Source organism: Coffea arabica, chromosome 7c, assembly GCF_036785885.1.
Source record: "Coffea arabica cultivar ET-39 chromosome 7c, Coffea Arabica ET-39 HiFi, whole genome shotgun sequence".
Lineage (NCBI taxonomy): Eukaryota > Viridiplantae > Streptophyta > Magnoliopsida > Gentianales > Rubiaceae > Coffea > Coffea arabica.
The window spans coordinates 2196450-2212014 of NC_092322.1; the positions used below are offsets into that span (position 1 = coordinate 2196450).

Consider the following 15565-nt stretch of genomic DNA (forward strand, 5'->3'; position numbering starts at 1 on the left):
CCATGGATTTACTTATTGTTTGTTAGAAATTTGTTTACTTTGTATAATTTGAATAATAGGAGGATTTTGCTTTAACAAATTTGGAGAAAGTGTCAGAAAACGGTGTATTGGGTGTCTTTAAAATAAGGTACGCAGCTATTGACTACTATTGATTGTGAGAAGTTGAAAGACCATTCATTACAACTGTTTTCGTTTACTAATATAGAAGCGCACTAACAAAAATTTATATCCTCAAATTCCTTTTTCACTTAGAGTATCACAACCCTTAGACCATATTAATCTCATAAGGTTGTGTAGAATTTTGTCCCAATGATACACAACAAGGTAGTACACGGGATCGATTACGAATCTATTGATAACTACCACACTACGAAACCAGACGAACTACCCGTGGAACTTATATCCTTAGATCTAAGGGGATGTGTACTTCGCATTCAACCACATATTAGCCAAGCAATACTTGTCGATCAAAGGATAAACTATCACCTACATAATTTTTTTTAAAAAAAAAAACACTATACAAATGTATTTTCACGAATGACTACACTAATAGATGCTGACCATTTATACTAACTGTCTAGAGTGAGCAGCAATCCAAAGATGCCAATATAATCACCGAGTTAAATGATATCGACCCTGCCACAGCAATTTCCAAAGGCAAACCACCATCATATCACCGTCAGTATTCCACATTTTAAATACTAAAGTCAATTAAATTAATCTCACATACGTTATGATAATTTAGAAGGCAATCCTCAAACAAAAAACCAAAACATTTGCTACTCAAACTTCTACTGCTCAAGCTTACTTCTATCTTTTGGTCCAGTTTGTATAATAAAAACACCTGGGGTGTCAAACAGAGCAAATGTCAATAGCAATCAAGTTAATGCTTCCTCTCTGCCATGTGAGAGCCAACTAATCCAACTCGAAAGTTCCTATTTGGCATCTCCGCGAAGGAAAAAGACGTTTTCTTTCTATCTTTTTTTTTTTTTTTTTCTTTTCAAAGATTAGAAAATGGCATGCTTAAAAGTCCTTCTATTTTAGGAAAATGATGCAAAATAAGGAAAGGAGTGTTTGAGGGAGTTTTTTTTTTTTTTTTTTTTTAAGGAGCGCGAATATCATTTCTACTATTTTATGTAAGACAGACACTTGATATATGTAGTTTATGTAGATCCTATTATCCAAAATTTGTTACACATTCAAAATTTGAGTTAGCAGGATGGTGTGGTGATCATATGATCCAAATTTTGTTACACGTTTAATTTTTGAATTGATGAGATGGCATGACAAAACTTGAATTACGTGATTATTGTTATTATTATTATTTTTTGTCTATTATTGTCACCTACACCTACACCTACACCTACTATAATCTATACTAAGGGGGATGACCCAACAGAGTCACGAAAACTGACGGAAACTGAACTATCATTAGATCATATTGATTTTTTTTTAAAATTTATTATCTGCATCTACATCTACTCATACTCTAACCTATATTAGAGAGTGACTCAACAAGATCACAGAAAATCAACGGAGACTGAATCACTATCGGATTATATGAATGCATTAAACAATCATATGAATTTTAGAAAAGCTACATTAAATGGCAACATTTTGACAGAAGATAAGATTTGAACTCTTAACCTCCACTCATTAGTAGGCGATAGACGCTTCTCTCCCATTTGGCTCTAATCATTAGTAGCACTATATACGCTTCTCTCCCATTTGGCTCATTATGACAGATGCCGCACGACAGAGGTTGAAACTTGAAGCACCAGTTTCAAGCACCAGTGATAGCAATACTGCATAAAATAAATACGTTCGGTGTCAAATCCGGTTTCAAACAGCCCAAAATCTCGTGCAAACTTGTAACCTTTCCAGCTAGGTTTCGAAAAATGATGATGCATCTTACGATCCCAGGATATACTTCAATTAGGGACTTCAGAAAGACAAACCTCCGCGCCGTGTAATCCTTTTGCCAAACAAACAGGAGGCAACGCATGATCTAAGGGTTTTTTTTTTTTTGAAGCATAAAAAGAAATCATTCATTCATTTCAAATCTTCAAGAGCAGCGTCAGTAACCATCTTGGGGAAGTTCACAAACCATCCTCTACTTCCCTCAAGAGACATCGACATTTTTGACATGATATGTGCAGGAACATTGTTGGTCCTCCTCACATAACTAATTTTGACCAAATCAAATACAGCCAACATTGATCTTATGCCATGAATTAAATTACCTAGCATTATATAAGGGTTAAGAGCACTAAATCACTTTGAACTTTACCCTCCTCAATTCAATAAGTAGTCACTTTGCCCCCTTTTTTATGTTTTAGGATAAAAATATCCCTTTTATATTAATTATTACTACTTTGTTTCTTTTTCCTCCTTTTTTGCCCTTTTTTTATTTATTCTTTTTCTTTATATTTTAAAATTTTTGATGCGAGCAACTACTTTTTCCTTTGCTATAATTATCCATTTTAATCTTCTTAAACTTATTATTTATTTATTTATATCCTTTTACTTTTTGTTATTCGAAGTAATAATTATCATGAAGTCTATGTTATAACGAAATATATGTTATCTATGCATATGAACTATTTCATATATTACTTAAATCAATACGTCTAGAGTTTATAATAAATTAATTTTTAATAACAATAGTAACGAATTCAAATCGTGATAACATAGTGATCAACCAACTAAACATAAAAAAAGTAAATAAAAATATCAGTAACTTTTTTTGGGGAGATATACTTTTAAATATTAAGTAATTTAGGAATCTAGTTTTCTAATGTCTTTTTACATAGCCAAATTACTAATAATATACACTTTTTAATTATGACAGGCATCTATTAACTTTTTATACGATACAATTTGTCTTGAATTTTCTAATAGTATAAATAAAACAAACAAGAATGAAATTATAAGTAAAAGATAATTACAATATTACAATAAACATGCAAATTAGTAATACTAATAGAAAAATGAAACAAAATAGTGACAAAAGAGAACTGAAAAAAATGAAAATAGTAGAACAAGAAAAAATACAAAAATAGAAGAAAATATGGAACAGGAAAAATAAGGAAATGAATAAACAAAAAAGAAATAAAATAAAATCGCAAGGACAATTTTGTCTTAAAATATCAAATAAAAAGATAAACTGCTTATTCAATGAATTCAGGAAGATAAAGTGCAGCTAAAGGTAAAATTCAAGGGTACAGTGCATTTAACTCCATACTAGAGTTGATTCCACAATTGTCCAATTAAAACGAGTGATTTCACCTTCCTATACACTTAGAATAATGATGATGATAATTTAAAAAATATACATATATACCACAATAGCATAAGCCTCAAAATTTTAAACACTAGACAACTCCAATATTCTCCAGAACTGGATTCTATCTCTAACACCACCCGATTTGTGTTCACAGCCATCTAGTGCCTCTGAAGTCTGAACCCACAAGCATACAGCAAGAAGGGTAAACATTTTCAGCACACTCTCATCCACCATTACATTAACAAAAGCATCAATTTATGAACACTTGTACCAATTTAATCCAGTCTTCTCAGAAGATATTCAATTTGAACTTTCTTTGTCAATGGCATGATCCAGTCCTCGTATAAATCAGCTACTAGAGACGGATTGATTTTGTAAGCTGGATCAGTTCCATTTTCTCCCCCACCTAAAGTCACCTCTTGCCCATAAGTTCTGGTTTTCATCTCTACTCTCTTTTTGATAACCTCTTCCACTTCTGGGTATGTTAACAAAGCCATAAGTCGGGTACTGTCCTGAAAAACCGGGAACAATATAAAGCAAGTCAGTGACAGAGAGCATTGCAACAAAAGCATCAAGAAGTTGGGCAGATATGCAGCATGGGTTAAGGAAGTACTTGTGCTTTAATAGCAGCATTATAAACATCTGGTGAGGCCCGATATTTTGCTTCTGCAACAAACTTACCATAATGGATTCTCTTTGACAAGGCCTGCAAAAATACAAACAATTTGCATCTCAGACATGTGCAGGACGAGTGAAGCAAGTATCATTGATCCTTTTCTCTTCCCCTTACTACAGCCTTTGTACTCAACTTGTTACTTCAAAAGGATATGTGAGGTTTTTTTGTGGTTTTCCTTTTGAGGGGGGTGGGAAGCAGGGGGCTAGACTGTCCATAAGGATCAAGCCTGTTCCCAAGAGATGCTATAATATGTAGGGGTGAGACAATATTCTATGTGCAATGCCTTGGAAACATAGCCCGTTATTCAAGAAACTTCTCACTGGAAGAACGTGATTAGCATGAACAGAAGGTCATAACCTTTGCAGAGGACATCTCGCATAATTTTAAGCTTAATGTACACTCAGCTTTCAAGTGAACAACATGCAAAGACAGCAAACTGAATGACATCGAGTTCCTTTATAAGCAATAGTTTTGACAATAACCTCCATTTTTTTTTAAAAGAGATTGGCAAAATTTTTCTAAATAACAAAGTTTGAATTGAACCACATCAACACATTTAAGTGGCGTGAATTACAAGTCTTTTTGTCTAATCTAGATTCAAACATATGTTCCAGATCTAGGGTCATAAACTTGCCGATAGACAATCTTTGCCAACTTTTTGTGACTTCTTTCACTTTTAGTGCATGGAAAAAGATAATGGAAAAAACAATGAGCTCAAATCAACATAGTACACTAGCCAAAATATTGTTTCCCATTCCAATTTCATAAAACAGAAACTAGTTTCAGGAAGACAGATTGGTACCTGCAAGCAAATTGTGTCACAAACGGCTGCTGATCCATAATTACTATCGTCACCTTCTTTAACTAATCTAGGAAGAAGATTTCTGAAATACATGTCCCATATCTTGAGATTGATATTAATCGAATTAGCAGCAGGATGCAAAACCTATATGAACATCAAAAGACATCTTGCACCATAAGTTAGGGCTAGACAATTTATTTAAAAAAAAAAAAAAAAAACTTGAATCAGCAAATACCAAAGATGTGGAGAAGTTCAACCAAGAAAGACGGGGATAAACAAGTATACTTATATTTCTACTAACTAGCAGCAGCATCTTTGCACCCTAGCATATACATAGATGGCAAAATTTCTTCTTTCACAAGTGTAGACTCTATATTAGCTTTCCACTCCAAATAATAATGAATTGACAACTAGCAAGGATACATAACCAGGATCCGTGAAATTAACCTATTTCCATCTCCATATGGCAATGAAAATCGCACCTGTGGGTACAGCAATGGCGGCAACAGTGGGTTAGGTAAATCATCTGGGAAGAAAGGATGCTCATCGGGGCTCTTATATCTCCCAACCTGATTAAAACAGATTGTTGTACACATATGTAAAAGATTTTTACATACCCAAAAAAAAAAATCTCATTTTGGTCCATGTTATTTTGGAGATTCAAGTATGGTCATACATACACTAGCATGAAGCTTTTCAGTTTCTTTGACAATGTACTCAACCAAAGAACCTCTGAATCCATCCATGGCAAAAGCATCAGCATTATATGTCTGTTTATTGAAACAGAACTGAGCCCTCTCCAAAAGGTTGAAAATTATGCTATCCTCCTGTCGAATCAAATTACTCCTTATACCCTCAAGGGTATATATTTTAGTCTCATCAACCCTATTTTTCCTTGGCAATCTGAGACACAGGAGGAGTTGTCAATAGACAAAAGTAATAATAGTATTAGGAGCTGGGAAACCACTTACATATGTCACTAGACCTTTAAACCCAAATGTCGGCTACCAACAGAATTTAAACACAAACACTACAACCTACTTCTTTTCCTTCCCTTTCCCACCAAACAACCCCCCTCCCCTTCTCTGTTTTCAGAAAAAGCGCATGCATCCTGACAGAAAATAATTGAAAAGAAAGAGACCAGGAAGGAAAAGAGAAGGCAATGGACAACTGAAGCAATCTCAACAAACACCCACACATTTTATAAAACCATTAAGGTTTGGCTACAGCACGTATACTAGGCAGGTACAGGCACAGAATATACATATAGTTAATGAACTTGTAGACCTGTGAGCAATCATTGACATGACCCACCTACCAGATGAGTTCGCAAACTTTTCAGTAGACCAATTCTTGTTTGAAAATAGTTTAGAGAAATTAGTTTTTAAGATAAGTCAAGCTTTGGAGACCACTGTACAACCGATAACTAGTTTGTCCCAAAAAAAAAAAAAGACAAAAAAGTAAATGAGGTGATTGGATAAACAAACTAAAGACTAATTTATCATCCTTCTGCTCTGAGTGAGCTTTACAAGTACAAATTCAGAATAATGAAAGGGCAAAAAATTAAAGCTATAATTGTTATTAGAGAAATAAAAAAAAAAAAAAGGACCCGAAAAACTAACAGAAGAAGAGCACTACAGAAGATAGGAATAGACTCGCCTAAACCTATTTATTGGAATATGCTTTCCACACTGCAAAACAAGGAACTACACTCAAACAAGTTAAGGTTATACAGAACGGCATGAACGGAAATCCAAACCATAAGCCAGCCTAGGTTGCTTTGTGATCACAGTCCCTATCACAGATCAAAGGATGAAATTTCAAAACATTCAGTAAAGTATCCACGATGCAACCAATCAGCAGCTTGACTCAGTACATTCAACAACCAACCGCCCAAATATCCCTCCACTTTAACCAGAAACAAAACCCACCAAACGCCATCCATCAAAAACCTCAAACAATAAAAAATCACTGCAAATGGCAAAACAAATTTAAAAAAAAAAACCAGCAACCGAGAGAACAAAAAATGAAACCGCAATAAACTCGTCCAAGGTGCACTAAAAAGCAATCTGGATTTTCTAGAAAGGCAAAAGATAAAGATAGCAACTTGATACCCGATAGTAGTTTCAATTGCTTCAGTGGAGTGAATGCCATGCTTCGGAGCAGCGCAGGTGACAATTTTGAAAAAGCCGTTGGAATTCCATCGATGGGTTGGAGGGGGGAAAAGGGAAATGGGTTTTGAGGAATCCGAAGGAGGAAGAAGAAGATTCAGTGAAGCAGAGGCTGAAGCCACTGTAAACAGCTGGGCCTCCATTTTCCACCAAAAAAGAAAATACTTAACCAGAAAACCAATAGGAGAGGCAACATATAAAAAGCTAAGAGGGGTATTATTAATGTACACCAAAGTTAGGTTTGGGACAGAAGCCCCTGCTGCTGAAAATGCCACAAAGCAGAAAAAGAGAAAAAGGAAAGAAGGAGCGGCTCCACGGTGCCCACTTGGAGCCAAATTCCAGTTTGACGAAGGACTCAAGAAATAGTGGACAAAAAGCTTTGGAGCATTGAGAGGGGAGTAGGTAGGTGATGGGAAAAAGCAGTAGCCTCCGCTGCTGTTAAGAGTGTTAGGTGTGGTTTTGTTACTTTTGTACCGGCTTGGTGTCACATTTGATTGGAAATTTGGGAAGACAAAAGTTAGGTATGTGCCTGCTCTCAGGTAGACGGTTGGTCCGGTGAGGAGAGACTAGAGACTAGGACTATTAACAAATTCAGATTTCAGACCCTTTTTTTTTTTTTTTCGAACAATCAGACATTTTGAAGTTTAGTCCTGGGTAGTATATTATTTATGTGCTTAAACGGATTATGGAAAACTATTATGTGTAGCATCATAGGATTGGTTCCAAATGGCAAAGTAGGGAATTTTCTATCTCGACGGATATCCAACCGTCTTTCAATGGTAATCCGAAAAAGTAAAAGTAAATAAAGAAGGATGTGACAATTGGTGCCCAGCCAGCATTCATTAAGAAGATTTTAGCCTTCTAGGTGTTAGTTTTTTAAGAAGATGTAGTTAACGTAAAAATGCACCCAAATCTAGGCATATACACACTCTTGATCATATTTATTCATATAATAAATGAGATGTGATTTAAATATGTTAACGAATATTCATTAGAAGTCCGTTGAAAAAATTCAATTAAAAAAATGACAATTTTTGGAGTGGGAAATGATAGGATATTTCATCTTACATGCATATTTATAACTGGACTCACATGAAAAAAAAATTTCTTTTGGTTAAAAAAATCCAAAATTTTTTTTTGAAATGAATTTGACTCTGATCATCGTCACGTAATAGCGTATGCTCTGAAATTATAGATCGCTTACAGATCATCTGCTAATACAGTAATCATTTTTTATGAAAAAATTATCTGTGCTTATCTGAGTCAACTTGAATGAGAATGTGCTGACTAAGCAAGCAATCTTTGTGGCCGGCACCTTACGTTACGCATGGGGCGTGTTTGTTGAGCTAGTGGGGACAAAAGTTGGGACAAAAGTTTGGTAGGTGGCACCAATCGAAGTTGATGATGGTGAGATTGGAAAGCTTTATTAGAAAAAAATAGAGATATTGGCCGGATCGAGTTGTTTTGTGAATTTTTTTTAGGTTATTCTTGGACCGTTCTTTGATGACTTCCTAAATATTAATTTAACTGCGTACGTGTGTACTTGATTTCTTAAGAGAAAAAAAAACTACGTGATATAGTAGTCGTTTAGATGTCTACCATCATATTTCTAATGCATTACATTTACTCAATAATGCGCTGCTTTGCTGCTGAAAAAATGGGTCTGTTTGGATTGTAAGTTATTTGGGATTATTTGAGGTATTTTTACTGTAGCACTTTTTGTGATGTGATGTATGTGAGATAAAAAGATATTGGGAAGGTAAAAAGGTGTATTGAAAATTGTAAAGATGATGTAAGCAAATAAAATTGGGAAAATATGAAGCAATCCAAACAAACCTATATATAAAAGGACTACTATTATAAGAGCAGGTGAGAAAATAATAAACACGTCGTTCTTTTTTCAGAGTTGGTAGACCAATGGTGATTGGTGAGGGTCGATCCGACCCGGGATGCACCTTAATATTTTAAGGCCCCGTTTGGATTGCATTTTTCATGGAAAAATTACTGTAGCGATTTGATATATGCGAGGAAAAAAATAATAAAAAAATATATTTACAGAAAATGATATAATTTTTTTTACGAAAAACAGCAATCCAGACAAGGCCCAAGTATCTTAATGATTAAGTGCCCGGTTTGAATATATTAGTCCCGTCCTACCCGGTCGATTTTGATTCCACTCCCTGGGTGCATAATTTTTCTCTATGTAACTCATTTAAAACTAGAAAATCTTTTAGACCACCTTATTTAGGGCTTGCTTGGATTGCAACTTTCCGTCGGAAAATTTCGTTATTTTTCGTGATCACATTTCCCTATCACATTTTTCCCTCACATACATCAAATCGCTACAGTATTTTTTCCATGAAAAATGACGGAAAATGCAATCCAAACACAACCTTAGATTATCAAATCTGCGTGCATAACACACTGCGTCCAGAAAGAAAGAAAAAAAAAAAAAAAAAGAAGCTTGTACAGGATATCGTATTTTACAAAAACTCCAATTATAAGAATTGGATTTGTTAATTCCTAAGAATTACTTAGGGATAATTTCAGAAACCTCCCCTGAGGTTTCTGACATTTACACTTACCTCCCCTGTGGTTTGTACAGGATATCGTATTTTACAAAAACTCCAATTATAAGAATTGGATTTGTTAATTCCTAAGAATTACTTAGGGATAATTTCAGAAACCTCCCCTGAGGTTTCTGACATTTACACTTACCTCCCCTGTGGTTTGTACAGGATATCGTATTTTACAAAAACTCCAATTATAAGAACTGGATTTGTTAATTCCTAAGAATTACTTATCATCGATCAACATGTGATGTGTATTGAATATTGATCCGTTAAAAAAATAGTACTAATAAAACTTGTTGTATGGATTGGAGCGAAATGCGCCTGTATTCAAGAGATAGCAGATGCAAGTTTTGGCGCCAATTCGATCTCCAAGATGGATCTCAACCAGGAGAATTTTCGAGCAAAAAATCTCCGACCTCCACAAATGCACAGACCCAAGCCAGCTGAAGCAGGTCTTGGCAGTCATCTACAAGTCCAATCTTCACGCCGACATTTTTATCGCAACCAAGCTCATTTCCGCTTTCTCTCTTTGCCGCCAAATGCGCTCAGCTGTTACCATACACAACCAAATTCGTCAGCCCGATGCGCAAGCTTATAACGTTTTAATCAGAGCCCATGTTCGAAATTCTCAGCCATCCCAAGCCTTTGCGGCTTTCTCCCAAATGCAAAGCTACGGCGTTCGACCTAATGTTTTCACCTACCCATTCCTGTTGAAGGCCTTCTCGGGTTTGGAAATCGTGGCCGCGACTCATGCCCACGTCGAGAAATTCGGATTTGTTGAGGATATATTGGTGCTTAACTCGCTAATTGAAGCCTACTCCAAGTGTGGGTTGATGGGTGTTTGTGCGGCAAAGAAGCTGTTCAGTCTAATGGTGCAGAGAGACCATGTGTCGTACAATTGTATGATCAGCGGGTTGGCGAAAGCAGGTCAGTTGACCGAAGCCCGGGAACTGTTCGATGAAATGCCTGAAAGAGACACGGTAAGTTGGAATGCAATCTTGGACGGGTACGTCAAGTCGGGAGAGGTCACTGTGGCTTTTCAGTTATTTCAAAGTATGCCGTTGAGGGATTCGGTTTCTTGGTCGACTATGGTTTTGGGTTATAGAAAGGCAGGGAATATGGAGATGGCGAGAAATTTGTTTGATGAGATGCCTGTCAAGAATATGGTGGCGTGGACTATAATAATATCCGGGTATGCTGAAAAGGGACTCTTAAAGGAGGCAATGAGGCTGTATAATGAAATGGAGGAGGCTGGTCTGAAGCCGGATGAAGGGACTATTATTAGCATCTTAGGTGCCTGTGCAGATTCTGGTATGGTTGGCTTGGGCAGAAGAGTTCATGATTCTGTAAAGAGGAATAGGTTTAGTTTCAGTATCCGGGTGTCCAACGCTTTAGTTAACATGTATGTTAAGTGCGGGTGCTTGGATGAGGCCTTGAGTATTTTCCATGGGATGAAAGAGAGAAACTCGGTATCCTGGAGTACTATCATCCACGGATTGGGTTTACATGGCTATGGAGAGAAGGCTGTCCAACTCTTCTCTAGAATGACACGGGAAGGATTTGCACCTAACAAAGTAACGTTCCTAGGGATCCTGTCTGCTTGTAGTCATGCAGGCTTGGTTGATGAGGGCATTCGGTATTTTTACAGAATGCAGAGGGATTATGGGGTTATCCCTGAAATTGAGCACTATGGCTGCATGGTTGACCTTCTTGGTCGTGGAGGTCGTCTTATGGAAGCTTTTGGGCTTGCTCATAACATGCCATTTGAACCAAATGACAAAATTTGTGGTGCACTTTTGGCAGCTTGTAGAAAGCATTATGCTGTCACACGTGCAGAGGACGAACTCAAGCAACTAGTTCAACTAGACTTGAAAAATACGGGAAATTTATCAATGTTATCAGATATTTATGCGGCAACAGGAGACTGGACCAGTGTTGCAGGTGCAAGGCTGTGCATGAAGAACATGAGCAGCGAAAAGCCTTCTGGGGCCAGTTCAATCGAGTTGGGTGATGAATATTATGAATTTACCATGATGGACAGATCTCACCCTAAATCTGATATGATATATCAGATGATTGACCAATTGGGTGAACATCTTAGGAAGATTGGTTATGTCCATACAGCTTCTTGCTAAGGATCACAACAGAATCTGGTGCTGTTTGAGATATTGCTCAGATGATGCTTGTGACGCCATCTTTCGGTTGTTCAAAGCGGAAAAGTTGCTGTATCGGAGAGCTCAATGGGTATTCTTCCTTAAAACCAATCTTTCCAGGTATTAGCACCCACATATGAGTGTTTTATTAACAGAGAATTTTATAATCAATTGTCAGGTGATGTAAACCCGCATTAGAGTATTGTGAGTCAAATCTCAAGTTTAAACAAGTCATAACTACATTTTTCCCACTGGTGTTATATGTCTGCATAGAGCCATTTAATGCGTCTTTCACATTTTGGTGAAATCTGTTTAGATTTTAGAAATGATGGCGCACTCGGTTCTCTCAGCAGTCACGTAATTATTCATCAAAAAGGTTGACTTTTTCATAATAGGGTAATTACAAGTTTATTACGGAATTTGGATTCTCATAAGCCATTCGTTGTCTGAAAAATCAAGAGAACCCCAATCATCTTGTTATGCCCCGTAAGAAGAATCTATCTCCATGAACTTCATTTCACAGTTTCTCGTTTCCTTTTGGTAAATTCCTGTTGATTTGAAGATGGTAGATGCATATCTTCTAACTTTATATAGCAGGATTGGTATTTCAACTTAAAATTGATGTTGATTAAAGTTTCAATGTCATTGTTCTGAAGAACTTATATATGCCTTATGGCCATTAAGCATTTTGATTCCGGTGTAACATTGGTGAAGATCCGACATTTGATTCATAATCAAGCTTTTTTTTTTTTTTTTTTAAATCATAATCAAGTTATGTACGGTTAAATATTATTTAATCTTACAGTAGAGTTAGGTTGAAAATCCACTAGTAACCTAGAAGTTTTTACGAAGACAGCCATCTCTTTTAGACGGACTCGGAGCACGAACGGTTGCACGGTTGCCCTGTTAATTTTGGTCATTATCAACATCACGTAACTTTCTTTGTACGTCGTGTAACTTTTTTTTCACAGGATGTATTTTCACAACAGATAGTGATGGGTTTCACACTTGACGCGAAAATCGAGTTATATGATGTAATCTCAGTCGCACAAAATTTTGACAGGATGATGTTACGAAGCCAATGGGAAAATGCAACGTATTATATGAAAGAAGCTGTATTGTAATTTGTTCACAGCCAAAATATTTTCCCGTGGGTGCTGTGGTGGCTAAAAGAACTGGTTGAGATGATGACACATCATCGATGAACTGCTTAAAAATATTATTATTATTATTGCTAGAGACAAAACCTTGTGAACCCAAAGGAAAAAAAAAAAAAAATGAAACCCTGGCCACTACTACGTGTTCATTTCAGCCAAAAGTCTTTCAACTATGTATTACGTGTAGTGTTGCAAATGTTCTGCCTGTATCCTATGTGTAAAGTTGTATCCAGTGTCCCATATGCTTATTAAGCTGGAAGAGGACAGCATCCTACTTGGAAGGATGGGTTTAAAATCATCATCTTGTGGTGCACATTTAGCCTCCTTCGGCATCTTATATGCGACGAATCTTGAGTGGCATCACATGGTGACAGTCGAGAGAGAGAGAGGAATCAAGAGCCCATGGAAACCTGTTTATTCTCTTCAAAACCCTTCTCCAAAACAACAGAAATCATTCCTTTTAATAGAATCCGAGTTCCTACTCTCACAGGAAGAAAGTTTTGTCGGCATCAGTCCAAAAAAGTAGGGATTCGATATTCCATATCTTGTAAGTGTATTTATCTCGCATCTTCAAATTACGTACAATTGGGTGTTTGCCCTCTTGTTCTTGAATTTTTCACATCCTTATGGTGAACTCGGTTTTACTTTCAATTGGCTCTTGAATCTTATGATTTTATGATCAGTTGGGCATAAGTACCGAGGATAAACGAAGCTGCTTTTAGATCGGAACTCTAAAACAGACCACATCTATATCTTTCTGATATTCAAAAAATTTTTTTTTTCTAATTTTTGGTGATATTTACGCATTACGCGAAGTACATGCTTATATTTTACTTCTGGCACTGGATCTCTGAATCCTGATCAATGACTATGATTCTTTGTGATGTAAAGGTTGCCAGCTAGGTCGTAAATCACAATCACCCGAGGATGAGGAGAGACCGTCGGTTGATGTTGACTGGCGATCATTTAGGGCAAGGTTAGTAGCTGGAGAAAAAGCATCCACAACAGGAGGAGGGCCTTTTTCTGCTGTTATTGATCCGGATAGAGTCGCGGATCAGCCTCCAACGATCACAATTGGGGACAAATGGGCTCATACTATACATGAACCCGAGAAGGGCTGCTTGCTTATAGCCACAGAGAAGCTGGATGGCGTCCACATTTTCGAAAGAACGGTGATTCTGCTGCTATCTACCGGTCCCATAGGCCCAACTGGTATCATACTCAACCGCCCATCGCTCATGTCAATCAAGGAAATGAGATCATCTTCGGCTTTGGATGTTGTTGACACATTTTCTGACAGGCCACTGTTCTTTGGAGGGCCCTTAGTAGAAGGGATTTTCCTGGTGAGTCCTGAAGATGGAAAAGATGGGGTTGGAAGGAGCGGAGTGTTGGAGGAAGTAATGAAGGGACTGTACTACGGAACTAAGGAGACCGTGGGTTGTGCTGCTGAGATGGTGAAGAGGAATGCTGTTGAGATCGGGGACTTCAGATTCTTTGATGGATATTGTGCGTGGGAGAGAGAGCAACTGAGGGATGAGATAAGGTCCGGCTATTGGACTGTAGCTGCCTGCAGCCCAAGCGTCATTGGTCTGGCTAGGGTCGGAAGTGTTGGGCTCTGGGAGGAAATCCTTGGGCTTATGGGCCCTAGAAAGGTTTGGTAATTCTTAGGCCGCGTCAGGAGTCAATAGGCTCTTTTATTTTCAGTATTGTAAAAAGTGCATTTTGATTTTTGACATCCTTGTTGTGCCCACCCATAATCTCGAGCCATGGTGGAACTTTGATTCTGGTTTAATACATAGTGCCAGATCGATCCTTAAGATAAATCGGGAAATTGAATTTGCACGTACATTTGTGCCTATAAGAAGTCATATGGTTATAATGGATTTATATAAAAGTTTGCAATTCTTGGTGATTCCTAGAAGAAAAGATTATGACACCGATACAAGTGGAAGGGAAGTAAGTCTGCATCATTAGCCTAAGTATCAACTTTTTAACGATTGAGGAAGGATCATTTGTGCAGTGTCCAATGATATCAATCAAAAGTCAAAACACATATCATATGCTTTGGGATTTATTAGCAATCCGGTCTTCCCAATATTCTTGGCCAGCATGTTTGGAAGCTACCCATGTACACACTATTATATGTTTATTATGAGGATGGACATACAAATAAACAAATAGTTCGAACTTACAATTAGGATGGACCTGTAATTAATTATAAGGATTAAAGTAGAAAAAAATTAAAGATTTGTAAACAAGCGAATATTGAGGATAGCCAAAGTGCGTTTAGGAGATAATTTATCTTCTCTCTCATGAAATTAGTTTTTTTTTTTTAAGTCTCATTTGGGTTGACATGTTACGTGCTACAAAAACATACTCCCTCCGTTCCTTATTAGATGTCCTAATCCATTGTTTCTTTTTATCTGTCATTTTATGATATCAAGAAAGCATTTATGAACTTTTTTCCAAATTTACCCTTGCTTATCCTTTCAACATTCTTGAATTGGAACTCTAAATAATTAAATGCAGTATTTGTAGCATTAACAATAAAAGTAGTTGAAGAGATGAAGAGAGATAAAGGGTAATTTTGAGAAGTAAAGTTAAACTTTTGTTGATTTTTAGAAAATAACCAACTTTCTTAATCTAAAAGAATTAATTATTCAGGCCATCTAATAAGGAACGGAGGGAGTAAGAAGTAGGAGAAGTACGTGATATTGATAAAAACCTTTTAGGAGGGAGTTGGGGGG

General features: G+C 36.8%; 3 protein-coding genes across 5 annotated transcripts; 2 read left to right on the forward strand and 1 right to left on the reverse strand.

Moving 5' to 3' along the window:
• Nucleotides 1-3209: 3209 nt before the first annotated feature.
• On the reverse strand, nt 3210-7212 carry LOC113699101 (chorismate mutase 1, chloroplastic). 2 transcript variants are annotated; one of them, XM_072057050.1, is made up of 7 exons: nt 6879-7212; nt 5445-5667; nt 5247-5333; nt 4765-4908; nt 3900-3992; nt 3558-3798; nt 3366-3460 (listed from the first exon to the last, which is right to left on the reverse strand). In XM_072057050.1, exons 1-6 carry the CDS (start codon nt 7076-7078, stop codon nt 3562-3564), a joined length of 984 nt encoding a protein of 327 aa, XP_071913151.1. In that variant the 5' UTR covers nt 7079-7212; the 3' UTR covers nt 3366-3460; nt 3558-3561. The 2 variants fall into 2 exon arrangements, with proteins under 2 accessions (XP_027075001.2, XP_071913151.1); XM_027219200.2 differs by having other exon boundaries at nt 3210-3798; nt 6879-7211.
• A 2509-nt stretch (nt 7213-9721) lies between these two features.
• On the forward strand, nt 9722-11727 carry LOC140010356 (pentatricopeptide repeat-containing protein At3g29230-like). The gene has a single exon (XM_072057051.1). The coding sequence runs from the start codon at nt 9850-9852 to the stop codon at nt 11641-11643; it is 1794 nt and encodes a 597-aa protein (XP_071913152.1). The 5' UTR covers nt 9722-9849; the 3' UTR covers nt 11644-11727.
• On the forward strand, nt 11561-14664 carry LOC113699062 (uncharacterized). Of its 2 annotated transcripts, none has more exons than XM_072057052.1 (2): nt 11561-11781; nt 13710-14664. In XM_072057052.1, the coding sequence occupies exons 1-2, from the start codon at nt 11685-11687 to the stop codon at nt 14477-14479; spliced, it is 867 nt and encodes a 288-aa protein (XP_071913153.1). In that variant the 5' UTR covers nt 11561-11684; the 3' UTR covers nt 14480-14664. The 2 variants fall into 2 exon arrangements, with proteins under 2 accessions (XP_071913153.1, XP_027074919.2); XM_027219118.2 differs by lacking the exon at nt 11561-11781 and adding an exon at nt 13031-13365.
• Nucleotides 14665-15565: the final 901 nt, after the last annotated feature.